Below are 15,245 nucleotides of genomic sequence, written 5' to 3' on the forward strand. Positions count from 1 at the left end.
GCAATATTTATTCAGGCGCTTTCACGACTAGAGGGCGCTGTGCGACTGCAAATAGTCGGTCAAATGGAATTTGGAACTATAAAAAAAAAAAAAAAAAAAAAAAAATATATATATATATATATATATATATATATATATATATATATATATATATATATATATAAAACGTTTGACCCAGAAAAAAAATAGACAAAATATTTTATTTTTATTTTTATTTTTATTCATTTGGAAATTCAGCCATGATGCTGAAGATGAGAGATATCTAGGCATAAATCCTGCTGCTTTATTAAGATAGAAACATCAAAAGAAATTTTATTGAAGTTTATATTCATCTTGACTATTTCCAGTGGATGAAAACTGACTTAAAGTTACCACTTCTGCAGCCAGTTTCGAAGCAACATTTGTGTTTTTTTTCACCCACTCTTGTTTGGGCTGTTTGAGCAGTGTTTCAGAAGAAGTCTAAAAAGAGGCTTTGAGGCCACTTAAGCTTTGCTCTGACCCGTATCACACACAGGGGTCACTTTACTCACCTGTGGAGAAGTGACGGTTTCTGTGGTGACTCCGGTTTTCATGAGGATTTAATGGCAAACAATATTTTCACTACATAATGCATTAAATTGAACAAAACACAGAGCATGTCCCAGTTTTTGAGCTCAGTCCAAGTCCAGATCAGAGCAAGAGGATGGACTTGAAAAGGGGGTCTGGTCTCTTCTTTGTTCACAGTGAAGCTGTGATATTCTAACAGTTCTCAAAAAATCCTTTGCAGCGGCCCGTAAGATGATCCAGGCCGTTTGCAGTGCAGGGGGAGCTCTGGAGGGTCTCTGGTTTACCTGAGGGACCAGGAAGAAGAAGGGGACCATGGTTCAGGAGGGCCTCGCAGCTGGTGAGTGGACGGACCGAGAGCTGCGGGTAAAGAGGATGGAGGAATGAAAGGAGAGCTGCTGAGAAAGAAGGGATCAACAAAAGACGACGGTGAAGGTGAATCGTGGTGGCACTTAGGGAAGGAGGAGCAGATGCAGGTCGTGAGTCCGGTGCAGTCGGAGTTCCAACACACAGCCACACAGGAGGAGCAGTGTAGGGCTCTTTGCTGCAGCTGCTGCCCCCGCGACGTGACCCATGACAAGCAATGGAAAATAGATTGATGGATAGATGTTTTGATAGTGATAAATGGTTCATTTTAGCTTATTACATTTTAGTGATTTCAGTTTTTTTTTAATAATAAATAAATACATACATATTAGAGTTAATGCCACAAAGTGTAATTGGAATCAAGAAATATTGTACTCTTGAAATATTAGTGAATAAATAAATAAATAAAACGGGTTAATGTACTACTTCTACAACTGCTACTATTATATTATGAATAATAATAATAATAATAATAATAATAATAATAATAATAATAATAATAATAATAATAATAGTAATAATAATTAGTAAAGAAAAAAAGTCACAGTTTAACGTTGAAAAACAAAACAAATATTTCACTTAATAGCAACAGGAAATAAAATTTGAAAATAAAAATCCAACCAATATAAGATGAACCGTTAAAATATGACGAATTACATTTGAGGCGTGTTTATTTTGAAATAATTGACAGGAAGTGAAATGACTTGCGGTTCCATACTGTGAGCCGAACTGTCAAGTCAGAAATGAAGGGGAACCCACCGTCGATGACATGAAGCGGACGAACACGACGGAGCCAGTGCAGGAGGAACTATGAAGACACTAACATGCACTTCGGCATGCGTTCGAAAAATATACACATTTGGAAGAGATGGGTTTTTCGGACGTTGGCTTTTTCTGTTGTCGCATTCATGATTATTTTATTCGCGGATTTGCAGCTCCAAACCCAAACTTTGTCCGAACCTGCGCTGCGGCTCCCCGCGGCTGCTGCGCTCCAGCGCACCGTCCAACGGACCGGCCCGCACGAATCGACCAGAACCAGAAGCGACAGCATCAGGCCGAGAAAATACACTCGACACACGACATCTGCATCGTCGAAACTAAAGATCGAGGACGTTTACATCGCGGTGAAAACCTCTGGAAAGTTCCACAAGACGCGCCTGCGTGTAATTCTGGACACGTGGGTCTCCATCACCAAAACGCACGTAAGTTTCTAACTCTAAGTCTTTCTAGTTATATATATATATATATATATATATATATATATATATATATATATATATATATATATATATATATATATATATATATATATATATATATATATATATATATATATATCCGACTATTTTAAAAGCCATGTGATTTTTTTGTAGAAGTTGTAGGCATCTGTTAATGGCGATGGGGCAAAAAAAAAAATAGATATGCATACAATATCTGTTTAATTTTAAAATTGTGTTTATCAATATATAGATGAAATGTGTTTTTTGGAACGAACAGCTTCCTGTTCATGACTTCTGGCTTGAGGGGAAAGTGCCCTTCTGCACAGCAGCTCAGCCAATCACACACATGACATGGCAACAGATATCCAATCAGAATCTTGGATTCAGTTGCTTTGCGGGGCAACTTCTTTTCGTGCCCCAACATGGGTGTGTCCTTGACAGCGGAGATGATGACACGGGGAATAAACACAGGAGGTAAACTCCCTCAAACCTCCACAATATAAAGACTTCAGCAATGACATCTAGAACATGTGTTGGGCTGCACCTCAGCCAATGCTTCCCAGTAGCCAGGGGAAGTAAATCTGTCTGGATCCAGCAGGACATTATTCACCTGCAGGCGGCAACAACCAGCCTGACAAAGAGGTTTTTACTGGGAACAGAGTCCCGCTCCCGCTGGCGGGTGATTTACACGGATGGGCCCCACCATCGACCCCAGAGTCGGAGCGTTATCCAAGGTGTTCAGATGAATCGAATTGTTCATCACAGGAGCACGGATGAACAGATCACCTCCAAAACTTTCATGAAAAAAGCAGTTTCAATCTCTGTCTAAAGTCATATTTGACAGCACTGTTTTTGCAGGTGGTTCTATTTTGATTCAATCCTGCAACTAGTGGTGAAAAGTGGGGGATATTTTCATGCAAAAAAATGTGAAAAAAAAGTTCACAACCATGTTGTGAAGAGGAACTTTTCTCTGTGTGACTGAGTCCTGTACCATTTTGGGGAAGCAAGTGAATCACATGACTGTAAGAGGAAGTGTTTAAACTAGAGGTTTTCACTTGAAATCCTCTTTTTTTGGGGCTGTTGAACTGTTGGTCTGAAAGAGTGTGGCGTGTGGCGTGTGGAGGGGTGAGAAACGAGAGACATGCAGGAAAGAGAGCAGACAGGTTCGAGCGGAAGCAGCAACCAGGCCAACAATACTGGAACGGAAACGAGTCACAGCACAGGAAGTCGAGGCACCGATTACCAGACGCTCACTTCGAAACCAGAGTTGGTTTGGTTTCATTGACAGCTTTTCCACAGGGCACTTGTTTATTTGGAATAATGGGATGGAAATAATAATAAAAACACTAGAGCAATATGGAAAATATTCTAAAATAATCTTAAAAAAAATGACAAATTTTGTTTAGGGATATGAGATGCTGCATCATGAATTTTAAAATAAACATTATTATAAATGAAAATGATTAGCATTTTATTTAGCAGCCCAGATTGTCTGAAGTTATGTCAAGGAAATATATACGACTTGGATTTAAAATAAAAATAAAAATAAAAAAAAAAAATAAAAATAATTACACATTATTTTTGGACATTTATTAATATTATTTAAAATTAGCTGAAAAACACCAATTTAAATTTAGTTGTTTTGTTTTGAGAACTCCCTTTGTTATTTTTGTCCCATTTAAAAAAAGAAAAATAATTACTGAAAGATTGTGAAAAGAAATTTCTGGTACAAGGAGTTGACGCTTTTTCTTTTTCTCAATATTTCGATTCAGTTTCATGACCAAGGAATCAAAAAAATTATCTGATCGAAATTCGTTTCCGATTGTGGCCACTGGAGGTCAGTGTTGTTCCAATGTAGAATCTGGATTCAAGCTTGGCAGAAAACACGAGCCAAAAATCCGATTCTAAATCGATGTTGCGCCTCTTAGGGAGACCATTTTTTTTAAATCCAGAAACTCGTAGGTCCGATCTCATTGTTTATGTTTTCCTCTCCAGACATTCATCTTCACAGACACGGAGGATGAAGACTTGAGCTCAGCAGGTAGTGTTTCAAGAGCGAATAAGTGCCGTCACAAAGTGAACTTCTCCATCCACTTCTTCATGAACTTCTGTGCCACCACGTTTCCGCTCACTCTCTCTGACCTCCAGGTCACAACCTGGTGGTGACCGGGTGCCAGTCGGACCACAGCCAGCAAGCTCTGTCCTGCAAGATGTCGGCAGAGTACGACGGCTTCATGGCCTCAGACAAGAGGTGAGACGCATCCGGATGACTGGACTGGACCACTGGCGCCTCTGTGTCTGTGTGTCATCTTCATTCATGATCCACTGGGCTCAGGTGGTTCTGCCACGTGGACGACGACAACTACGTGAACCCGAAGGCTCTTCTGTCCCTGCTGGCAGGGTTCCCCCAGGACGGAGACGTCTACGTGGGGAAACCCAGCCTGGACAAGCCCATCACGGCCCATGAGCTGCTGGAGGGCAACAGAACGGTACTTTTGTAAGGTTCAGACAAATTGGGGAGAACTAGTGAGGCTTCATGAAACAGTGTCCTTATTTTCAGAGCCCACTAGATGGTGCTGTACAATCCTTTGAACAACCAATGAAGCTTCACTTCAATTTGAAGAGAAGAGAAGAGTGCCATCTTGTGGACTCTGAAGGACACTGTTTCATGAAGCCTCATGAGCACTTCACGAGTGTGAACGTGCTGGACCTGGAGGGTGTTGCGATGCACTTCGGCTCACATGATCTGGTTTACTAAATAAATAAATAAGTCACTTTTCACGACAGCACTGGCGACCCAAGTGACCCTGTAATATTTGGCTTTCAGAACCACATTAGCGGCTGTGTCAACAAACGTCCGCCATGTTGAAGTAGCTAAAGAGAAGCTGCAGCACTTGGGTTTAACTTGGGCGACCACTCTTCACCTGCCCAGATTGTCTGAAGTTATGTCAAGGAAACATATAGGACTTGGATTGTATCATTTTCCCTAAAAATAAAAATAAAAATAAAAATAAAAATGTTTAGTTATATATGACCTAAAATATCGTGTAGGTAGTCAGACATGAATATTATAGTGGGGAGTTGGATGGAATCATGAAGCTTCAGAATGTGGCTGAGATGCTTCACAGCACGGGAGCCACATCATCTCCAAAGCAGGCCACCCACCCTCAGTCCCGCTCCTCCCCCCGCTGGCCTCTGACAGCGTCTGGCGAGATGGTGGAACGTACAGGTGGACGTTTGCTCAGAGGTTCTTACTGGCATGGGAAAGATTTTCCTGGTCCAAGTGAATCAATGAGTGATTACTGCCTTGTTGGGATATCGATTGGCAGTAAAACACACACGCGCTTGAACTCTTCAGAGGCCATTCTGTGGACTTTGATTCATTTTCGGTCGACCAACAACTGAACGCGCTCGGCGTAAACGTTCTGCTGGGATTCAGGGAGAACTTCACGGAGCGTGTAACGACGCAGTGGAGAGGCTGGAAATATTTATAGAGGAAGGTTCGGAACATATCCATCCTGTTTCTTAGGTCCTCACTGGTGAAGCTCGCGGTGTCGCAACGCTGAAATGACTAGAAACGCAGGAGGATATTTAATACTTGATATCGCAGGGATGTGGTAAGAAAAAAAAAAAAGGAAACACAAAAAAGGCCTAAAAATATATATCCATTAATATGAAAAATAAGTGAATAAATTGTATATAAACCCACAAATATCTGTGTATTTTCAGACCATTGTTTTTCCTAAACAGTTGCAGGTCGACTTCTCTCTGCGTCACTCTGTTTCTATAATAGAAAATTGGGGCACATTAGCGAGCTAAAGGCTGCTAGCCACGGCTAACGGCTAAAAACAACAGCAGTCAAACGTCCCCCTGATGACATAACCCGATTTCCAAGTCGGATTAGTAGAATTCTCCCCACCCTCGGTGCTGTACACAATCCAAGATGGCTTCCCTGAACGTAAACAGGAAGTAGAAGCTATGAATCAGTGAAGTAGCATGTGATTTTGTGCGGGTTTTCTTGTTGCAAGCGGACTGCATTTTTCTAGAAGTTGCTCGTATCAGGACAGGCACTCGTGAGAAAAGCGTTGTGGAAGTCACTATCTTCTCGAGAACTTGGCTGTGACATCACTGCCATCCAATGGCTCTAGAAGTTGCTCGTCTAGTCGTCGAGTTTGCGCGGCAGCGCAGGAGAAAACCAGGGTGGACTCGCTGGTGTTTGACGCCGCTGGGTCACTCTTTTACGCACTTGTGACACCGAGAATACTTGAAGTCGTCCGCCTGCGGTAACTACTATCAAGAGTTCCAGGCACCCGGCAACAGATGAGGGGGCGAAGATAGCGATAATTCAAAGTGAACTCCACTCGAGTGGATAAAAGAGAGCCACTTGAAAACTTTGAATTCTTTTCCATCAGGATTCAATCTTCTCCCCGATGTCGCTCTTCCCCTCAGAAACGCCTCTTGCTTTACCTTCCTTTCCATCAGAGCCTCTCATTCACTCCGGCCCGGTTCTTGGCCGGCAGGTCCGGCAGGGATGACAGAGTAAAACTAAATATCCATTAGACACTCTTCCTCTTCTGCTGCATCTCGCTGCCGATCTCCTTCGATTTCCTGTCACTGTTGGAAAGCCTGCGGAGGAAAGCGGGAGGAACGAGAGTCCCGAGAAATGAAAAAGGAAATGTATGAGAACAGATAGAGGAAAGAGGAAGTGGAGGGAGGAAAGGCCTTTGAATGGAGGAGTGAAAGGAAGGGAAAGGATTGGGTTATACGTCAGATGGAGGAGAAGAAGTGAGAAGGAAGACTGGAGAGGAGAAAGTGAACCAGGAAAAGTTCAGGACTGGAGATAGCAAATCTCTCCTGGGACCTCCGATTTCCTCCCTAAGTCACTGATAACACACTGTCTCAAGGGGCAAAATGGCCAAGTAAAAAACACAAGTCAGTTCATTCATGACTGAAATAGTGGCTTCACAATACCACGTTTTCAGCGATCGGTAGGTGGCGCTGTTGGTTTAGAAATAAAGTGACGTTTATCTGAGCCAAAAAAACAGTGCCATTAAAGTGGTCCCTGAAATGGAGGCTTCATGAAGCTTCACTGTGAAGTAGATGGACTCGAAATCAGATTCTAAATAAAAAAAAAAAATAAAAAAAATAATTGGTATCAGTTATATTGTGCTTTGGGCTGAAATAAAATTAAATGATGCATAAAATAATTGTTAATGTTATTGTAAAATATAAATGTTTGTCTGTACTTTCTATAATTTTATTTAAAAACCTATAAAGAAAACAATAAAAATATGGTGACCTGTGTGTGATATATTGTGTTTTTAATGTTTTAATTTAATATAACCTTCATCACGGTTGCGATGCAAGTATTGAAAAACTGTTTTGTCTTTGGAAGAAATAGAAATTTCAGAAGATAAATCTGGGCCTCTACATCAAAGGAGTGCCAGCATCGCTCTCCGATTCCTCCGGATCCAAACATCCATCTGACCTTGTGGTTTTGCACTGCTTCACACACGTGTCTCTCTGCGTGTGTGTGTGTCTCTTCCACTCAGAGGGAGGTGCAGTTCTGGTTTGCCACCGGAGGAGCTGGTTTCTGTATAAGTCGAAGGTTGGCTGAGAAGATGGCTCCCTGGGCCAGGTAACTCTGAATTCACAGCTTATTGGCCTCAACATTTTTCTGTCTTTCTACTTTCATATTCACCGTGAATGATGTGGTTCTTAGATGTCCTTCAACACGCTGCCCTCCAGCTGACTCTGATCTGCACTTCAGTACATGCGAGGCACGAAGTCAAGTCGCTCATGAATATTCAGTTTTGTGTATCTGCTGACCCGGGATGTGATGTTAACTCTGTGGCGACGACTTGGATTCATCGGCTCCTTGTGACCCACAGTTATCTTGTGACTCCCTGCCTGACTAAGGACTGAGTCACCGGTCTCACAGGAGGCTTTCGTGCTGGAATGTGTATCTCATGCGCTCCCTTAAATAGACACCTGTAGCTGTGATGTCATTGGCTTCATTCTATCTGGTAAAACATTTCCAGTTCTCTCTCATCTCCTCTGTTTAATGTTAGTTTAGTCGATGGTTTCTGGGTGGATCCACCACGATGGAGGTGGTTGGCCATTTTGTTTGGTGTTTTGTTGTGACAGGTAGAAGAATAACTGTTTGGGAAATTCTCTGGAAATAAACGCGAGTTTATGAAGCACAAACATGAAGCAACTTCCATGTTGCTGCCAAAACCCTTAGATTCAGTGTTGCTGTGGAAGACTGCTGGGAAGTGGGATGGACCGACTCCACTTTAAATGAAGGGCGACAACATTGAACATCTCTTGACAAGTGGAAATGAGCAGCTTAGCAGAGGTCTGCGCTCTCTGAGTGCATTTCATCTCTTACTATCGACCCTAACTAACTGCTACGGTGTCACATATTGGCGATCGTGAACTAGAGCTTTCAGTCCCAGGGTGAAGCAGCCGTCCAAACCATCCTCACTCTTATGACGTAACATATTGACGTTGGGAAAGCAGACTTTTCCGTCCGATACTGACAGCCTTCGGCGCAATTGGGTCACATGTCCCTCCTTCTGAAGGACATCCTGAAGCCCTGCATAGTGCATTGCATAAAAGAAAGACAGAGGTTCGGGTTGGCCATTGGATGCTGCTACTTTCTACAATACCACATGCCACTTGGTACATAAAGCCCCTTAAATCCACCAAACACCTGTAAAGAATGAACGGAAGGAAAGCCATTTTTATGCCATTTAAGCACCTATCGGACAAGGCTGCCTTCTGCGTCTCTATAGTAACAACTTGCATGTTGAGCAGGGTCTAGAAGTGGCGCTAGCGCAAGGCTTCTCAAACTTGACCAGGCTGTTCGTCCCGGGTAGCTGGGATCGGACAGTCACAAAGCTGATAATACATTCTGTTTCCTACACATGGCTTTGGTGTTTGGTCGCAAAAAGAAAGTACATATACGTATCACAAGATGTTAGATTTACCCAGAAAGCTATGGGGCAAAGAGGGAAAAAACGCAATGCATTATGGGCTAAATTATGCCAATATGTCTAGTACGCTGCCAAGGTGCGAGCTACGAGGTCGTTCGTCTGTAAATTCCGATAAAGATCTTTTGCCTGATGTTCTGCGTGGTGTTTCTGAGAGGAAGTTTGATGGACTTTTACAGAGACCAGAGAGGAAGGTCACCGTTCACTCTCCACCACACACACCTCCAGTCCTTCATCCCAGGTGAAATACACAGCAGGGAAAGATTTCTCTGTCGTCTGCATTCCTTGGACCATTATTTCCCTCCCTGACGTGCCATGTCGGAAAGCGCCGCATTAAGTGATTCAGCAGCAATTATTCTCAAATCCGCTATTGATATTTGTTGGCAGTTGCCTCATGGAGACCAACGCTTTTATTTGCGGTGAGGTGTTGACGTGCCGCTGGAAATCCTCCTCAGCTTCAGGATTATTCCCCTTCATGCGTCGGCAACACAAAAGAGGACATTTCATAGTGGATTGCACAGATAGCTGGACAGTCATAGCTGGATCCCTGTTTTTCTCTGTTCATGTCAGAAAGGGCAAGTAGCGAACCGTGTCTTCTTTGTGTTTGAGGAGTTCAGTAAGAGTGAACAAGCGAATTCTGTGAACCAAACTATTTTAGGATTATTCTGCTGCAACTAGAGAAGCACTGAGAGAGCGCAGACCTCTGTCGAGCAGCTCATTTCTAACCAGAGTGTGATTATTTTGCCGAAGTTTACTGTCCTTCATTCCGAAGTTTTTTGGAAATAAGTCACTCTGTAGTATAAATCGCACAAATCACAGAAGAAGAAGAAGAAAAAAAGACCTTTTCAAAGGGAATTTATTTGACAAACGTCTTTGTATTCATTGCTTCCGACTTGAACTCTGACATGGAACGGAAAGTAGCTGAGAAGCGACTGCGAAGTAAAGAAGCTGAGGGGGTTATTTTTGGCATTTATTGACTGGTTGCAGTAAAAATATTTGATTTTAATAATAAGAAGTAAATTAATATCGCTCATCGCACATCTGCAGCCGTTCTCACCCGGTCCATCTCTTCAGGTGTCCAGGGTGTACACGGAAACTTTAGTGCTACGAGCAGCAGTAGTGAGTTCTGATGATGATTAAATCACCAAAAACCACCATAAATGTTTCAGTTTCGATGATATGTGCTGTGTTTTCCTGTTGCCGTGATGTTAAATCCAACACATCCTCACTACCATGCTGTAGCATATTGACGTTGGGAAGTGGATTTTTGTGTCCTATACTGCTGCTGAATCCAGTAGCATGTCGACATTCAGGCGTTTCAGTCGAGTAAAAAGATTTATGTCGCGGTGTGGAACACATGTCGGGGTTATGACATGTAGATCAAAGGAGCGCCACCCCCTGGCTGATCTAACCTCAACCGCCATCATTCTTTCTGGAACAGACGTGGAACATGCTTCAATTGAAACACTGACTTGGAAAAAACATAACAATATGATCGTTTTTTTAGTGTTGAGAATATCAACGTCAAAGTCAGTAGGTGGCAGTGGCTCTGGGGCCTGTGTTTGCCGACTTACTGGAAACATTGACGCAAATCGGCTGTGAATCACAAGTTTCTATTTGAAAGAACATAAATATTAGAGTAACTGTTCAGTTGCAGAAACCAAAAAGCAAAAGCAGGTGCTGAATTTGGTGAACATCGTGGCACTTTAGTGCAACTCTAGTATAAAGTGGTGCACCTGCATTGAGTGCGGATGTGTGTCGATATAAATATTTTAACTGTGAAAAAGAAGGTTTAAATAGAACACTTAAAGTAGGAAGGAATTGAAAGGGGCACCAGCTGTTAACTGGCTGGTTAAGGCTGACAATCATTGTTGTGACGCCAGACTGGTCGTGTGTTTCAGGGGCTCCAGGTTTGAGCAGACCTCGGCCAAAATTCGGCTCCCGGACGACTGCACCGTGGGGTTTATCGTCGAGAAAAGACTGGGCATCTCAATGGTTCACAGTCCGCTGTTCCACTCTCACCTGGAGAACCTGCTGCTTGTCCGGCAGTGGAACCTTGCGCAACAGGTGCACAACCCACCAGGCCTTTGGATGAGCAAGCAGAATGCCAGATCATCTAGGTGGCGCCGACATCACTATATTTAATCTGCATTTTCTCCCGACAGGTGACTCTGAGCTACGGGATATTTGAGAACAAGATGAACAGCATCGACGTCAAAGGGAAGTTCTCCAAAGAGGAAGACCCCTCCAGGTACTTCCTACTGTTCTACATGTTCAAATACGCTTATAAGAGAAATGACACTTTGCCAAACTGAGGTTTTCGCGTATTCACATCACACTTTTATCTCACGTTTGAACGCCGTTGCAGTGCTGCTCCTATAGTATGATGCGCGGGTCTCAGGCGCCACGGTGAGATTCTTCTCTCTCACAGCGAGTGAACCTGCTCTCAGTTCACTTCAGAGCGTCTGAAGATGTGACACTCTCCAGCTCCGGCTCATCGTGTTCTCTTCAGTCAGCGATAAAAGCAATTTGATGTAATACAATGAAACAACATGTGTGTTTTCTTCCCTGCTTCTTCCTGTGTGGAGCTGTGAGAACATGCCACTGCAGAGCATTTGCACTCAGCTCTTTCGATTTGTTCCCCTCTGCTGGTGATACTCAACATGGCGGCGAGTCTGACCAGGTCATCGGGTCCAGAACACAAACTTGTTGTCAGAACTGAACGCCTGAGATGAATTTCTGTGTTTGAAGAGAGTTTTGAAACTGAAAATACAATGTTTGTCTGAAAAAAAAAACCATCTAGTGTTTTATTTTCTCCTTCGCACTTCTATTGAATTAAACACATTACACATAACTGTGCGTTTTAGATAAATGAATTTAAATAACTCAACATTGGAGGTGGCGCTGTTGTGGAGGACAAAGTTTCGAAAGCTTTTGTTCTGCTTATTTTTGTCCCCGTACTGAGCAAGTATCTTCATCTTTTGCAGGTTCAGGACGGTCCACTGCCTGCTGTACCCGCTCACGTCCTGGTGTCCTTGACAGTGACAGTGTGTTTATTACAAATAAAGTTTCCAAAAAAAAGTCAGATTACTGTACATGCAATAGACTTGAATCACTGAAACCAGCTCAAACCACGTTTATTTAGATCTTTATCGGAATTTGCAGAGGAGCGACCTCGTAGCGAGGAGTCAAGACTTCCATTCTTATACTTCTTTTTAGCGACTAGGACCTTTGTGTGGGTGGGTACCTGCTAGTGTGTCTCTCAAAACTCCCCCTGGTGGAAACCCTACAGCTGAGCTCTGATTTAACATGCGGTGTTACGGTACGTTCACACCAAACCTGCTGAATCTGTCGGAACTGCGATATGGGAGCAGGACATGCGTCACGTCTGCTTCACTGCTTTTCAAACTCCGGCGACAAGTCGCGTCGCCACTCAGAGCCTGATTTTTACGGTGATGCAAAAAATGTCGGTTTTTCCTGAACAGCAAGGAGTTATATGGAAGAGAAACTGAACTGCTGGAGTCATGACTCTCCGATCTGACGGATGCATAACTTATAATGCGCCCCCTGCAGGCTGACTGACTTGAGTGTTTTGGTCACAAACCAACTTCAAGTTGTGAGATTTGAGATCCCAAAAACACACTGATCCAAATGAATATGAGAAGCAAGAGGGAATCAAGACCCTGGTTTCCACGAATGTGACATGCCTATTGTGCACTAAATACCATGATCAAAGTTTAACAGACGAACCTCAACAAACAAAATAAGTTAGTTTGGCAGCGTACTAGACATATTGGCATAATTTAGCCCATAATGCATTGCGTTTTTTCCTTCTTTGTCCCATAGCTTTCTGGGTAAATCTAACATCTTGTGATACGTATATGTTCTTTCTTTTTGCGACCAAACAACAAAGCCATGTGTAGAAAACAGAATGTATTATCAGCTTTGTGACTGTCCGATCCCAGCTACCCGGGACGAACTGCCTGGTCAAGTTCGAGGAGCCTTGAGCTAGCGCCACTTCTAGACCCTGCTCAACATGCAAGTTGTTACTGATCACATTCTGAGGGATTTCTTTGTGTGCGAGGAGGCGATGCCCTTCACACACCAAACCTCCTGGCCTCCATCCACATTTCCCTCTTTATTCCCCTGACTCATCCATCTGTCTGGTCTCTTCTTCTTCCACGTATTGTTTTATTTACCGCGGCTTGTTTGCCGTCGCTCTCTCTGCCCGCGCCTCCAGAGACGGGTGACGGAGAGTAAAGTGAAGTGTCACTTATATCACCAGTTACATTAAAAAGGAAGAGAAAGGGAAGGCAGAGCGAGATCCTGGGTGACATCCTTGAGCGTGTCATTGGATATAAAAAAATCAGAGTGATTCTCCACGGAATCTCATCTCATCGCACAGAGAAGACGCGGAGGGCCAGTAATCCGAGGAGCTCGGAGGCTGCAGGTAGAGACCTTGCTGTGAAAGAGAATTTGATGAATACAAGAGACCTGCAGCAGAGACCTGAAGAATAAGAAATAAGCAACTGAGAACACTGTGCCGAGCTTCACTCTGTGTCCTGGTGCAGGGTTCAGCACTTTGGTTTGGTGCGACAGAAGCTGTGGAATAGTTCTGCTCATTCCATTTTCATCAGACAGTGAAAGAGTTCCGAGTTGTTGGTTTGTTGTGCAGCTGGAGGATGAGTGTGTCGGCCACTTCATTTTACAAACACCTGCCTCACTATCCCTGCTTCAGCGTTCTGTTTTGGAAGTTCACTCTTGTACTCCAGCAGTGGGCTGATGAAGCTTCATGAAGCGTCACTGTCAATGCAATATAGGAGGTGATGTTTTTTTTTAATTTTAAACAAAATGTTCAATGATTATAGAGAAAGGGGTGTCTGGACGCCCCATCACTGCCCCACTCTGACTGGTTGGCCCCTGGACCAGCAACTGGGCGTGGCCTTGTTTTAGCGCTGCCATGCTTCTTATCTCTACACTTGCATCGAATGCACTCGCTGTCTTAACACTAGTTCGACCACTATGAAGTCTCTGGAATGCTGTTGTATTTTTGTGGTTTGGATCCTTTGGATTTTGGACTCAAGTGCACAGACAGACCCCTAGAGGGGGCCTTTTTCCCTGCACAAAAGAAAAGTGCCCCCTTTGGAGCCCAGATTTCGTCCCCTTTTTTTTTTTTTTTTTAATCCTAGGGAAAAAGTTACGAGTCACTTCTGCCCTGATGGATTTTTATTTCAAACAGGGCATTTATTTGAGTTTGTGTGAGAACAATTCCCAGACAGGCACTGCAGAGGCCCCTCCCACTCCTCTTCCCACCCGCCGCATCAGACAAGTAAACACAGTGTTGACCAGAGCCAGAGTACTGATACATTCCATTTGGTCATTTTCGCATTTGCTATTTTTTGACGCAAGCTTCATGAAGTCTCATGTACCGGGGCCTCCAGATGGTGCTTTCTGCTTCATTGTCTTTGCCTTTGTATGAAGCCTTGCATCTTTAACTAAGCAAGAGCGCCACCTACTGGACTCTGAAGATGAGCCTTTGTGTCGCGTCACCAACACTGCGAAGTTGTCCCTGCCAAATGAAAAAGGGAGTCAAATTTCGATACCAAACAATGAGAAAAATAAATGCATATCCATGATGTATACTTTCACATTTCTTTTTAAACAGATGCAACAATAAGTGGACCGAAAGCAGAGGCATGAGGGACCCCATAAGTGTGTTATCTCCTCACTAGGTGGCAGTGCAGAGAGCCTGCTGTCCCCCAAAGCGTACCAAAGTGACTGGCCTATCGCAGCGTGAATAACCTTTAGGGGCCGAACAAATACATATGGATTTCACATCACTGAAGTCCCTGAGGAAGCGAGTTTGGTTGTGTGTTTGAAGGGATTATCTTCGCAGCCCCGAGGAATCCAACCGACAGATCCTTATTGAGCATTTGAAAACGATATGTCAGGAATTATTGAGCGTTAATGATGGCCGTGTGTGGCGCATCAAGTCACCGACGGCAAACATCTGCTCCCCGGCAAGAGTCCGTGTGCATTGAAAAACCATCAAAGCGGATGATAAACACAATCATGATGTATCCACAGAAAGTTCCACACCTCTGCTCGCTGGAACGGCACA

At 43.5% G+C, this 15,245-nt stretch overlaps 1 protein-coding gene across 3 annotated transcripts; it reads left to right on the plus strand.

Annotated features, from left to right (window-relative positions):
* The first annotated feature begins 1,665 nt into the window (after positions 1 to 1,665).
* On the plus strand, positions 1,666 to 12,206 carry mfng (MFNG O-fucosylpeptide 3-beta-N-acetylglucosaminyltransferase). 3 transcript variants are annotated; one of them, XM_053856513.1, is made up of 8 exons: positions 1,666 to 2,111; positions 4,125 to 4,170; positions 4,278 to 4,380; positions 4,465 to 4,618; positions 7,682 to 7,767; positions 11,026 to 11,191; positions 11,290 to 11,375; positions 12,112 to 12,206. In XM_053856513.1, exons 1-8 carry the CDS (start codon positions 1,734 to 1,736, stop codon positions 12,161 to 12,163), a joined length of 1,071 nt encoding a protein of 356 aa, XP_053712488.1. In that variant the 5' UTR covers positions 1,666 to 1,733; the 3' UTR covers positions 12,164 to 12,206. The 3 variants fall into 3 exon arrangements, with proteins under 3 accessions (XP_053712488.1, XP_053712489.1, XP_053712487.1); XM_053856514.1 differs by lacking the exon at positions 12,112 to 12,206 and adding an exon at positions 11,493 to 12,087; XM_053856512.1 differs by lacking the exon at positions 12,112 to 12,206 and having other exon boundaries at positions 11,290 to 12,087.
* Positions 12,207 to 15,245: the final 3,039 nt, after the last annotated feature.

The sequence above is a fragment of the Synchiropus splendidus genome, chromosome 2 (genome assembly GCF_027744825.2).
Source record: "Synchiropus splendidus isolate RoL2022-P1 chromosome 2, RoL_Sspl_1.0, whole genome shotgun sequence".
NCBI classification, from domain to species: domain Eukaryota; kingdom Metazoa; phylum Chordata; class Actinopteri; order Syngnathiformes; family Callionymidae; genus Synchiropus; species Synchiropus splendidus.

What these genes read in the sequence shown, in the direction of transcription:
- mfng (XM_053856512.1), top strand. Translation starts at nt 1,734, where the DNA reads ATGCACTTCGGCATGCGTTCGAAAAATATACACATTTGGAAGAGATGG. An exon ending in TGAAGACTTGAGCTCAGCAG is followed by an intron (nt 4,171 to 4,277) that starts GTAGTGTTTCAA and finishes TCTGACCTCCAG; the next exon opens with GTCACAACCTGGTGGTGACC. An exon ending in TGCTGGAGGGCAACAGAACG is followed by an intron (nt 4,619 to 7,681) that starts GTACTTTTGTAA and finishes TCTTCCACTCAG; the next exon opens with AGGGAGGTGCAGTTCTGGTT.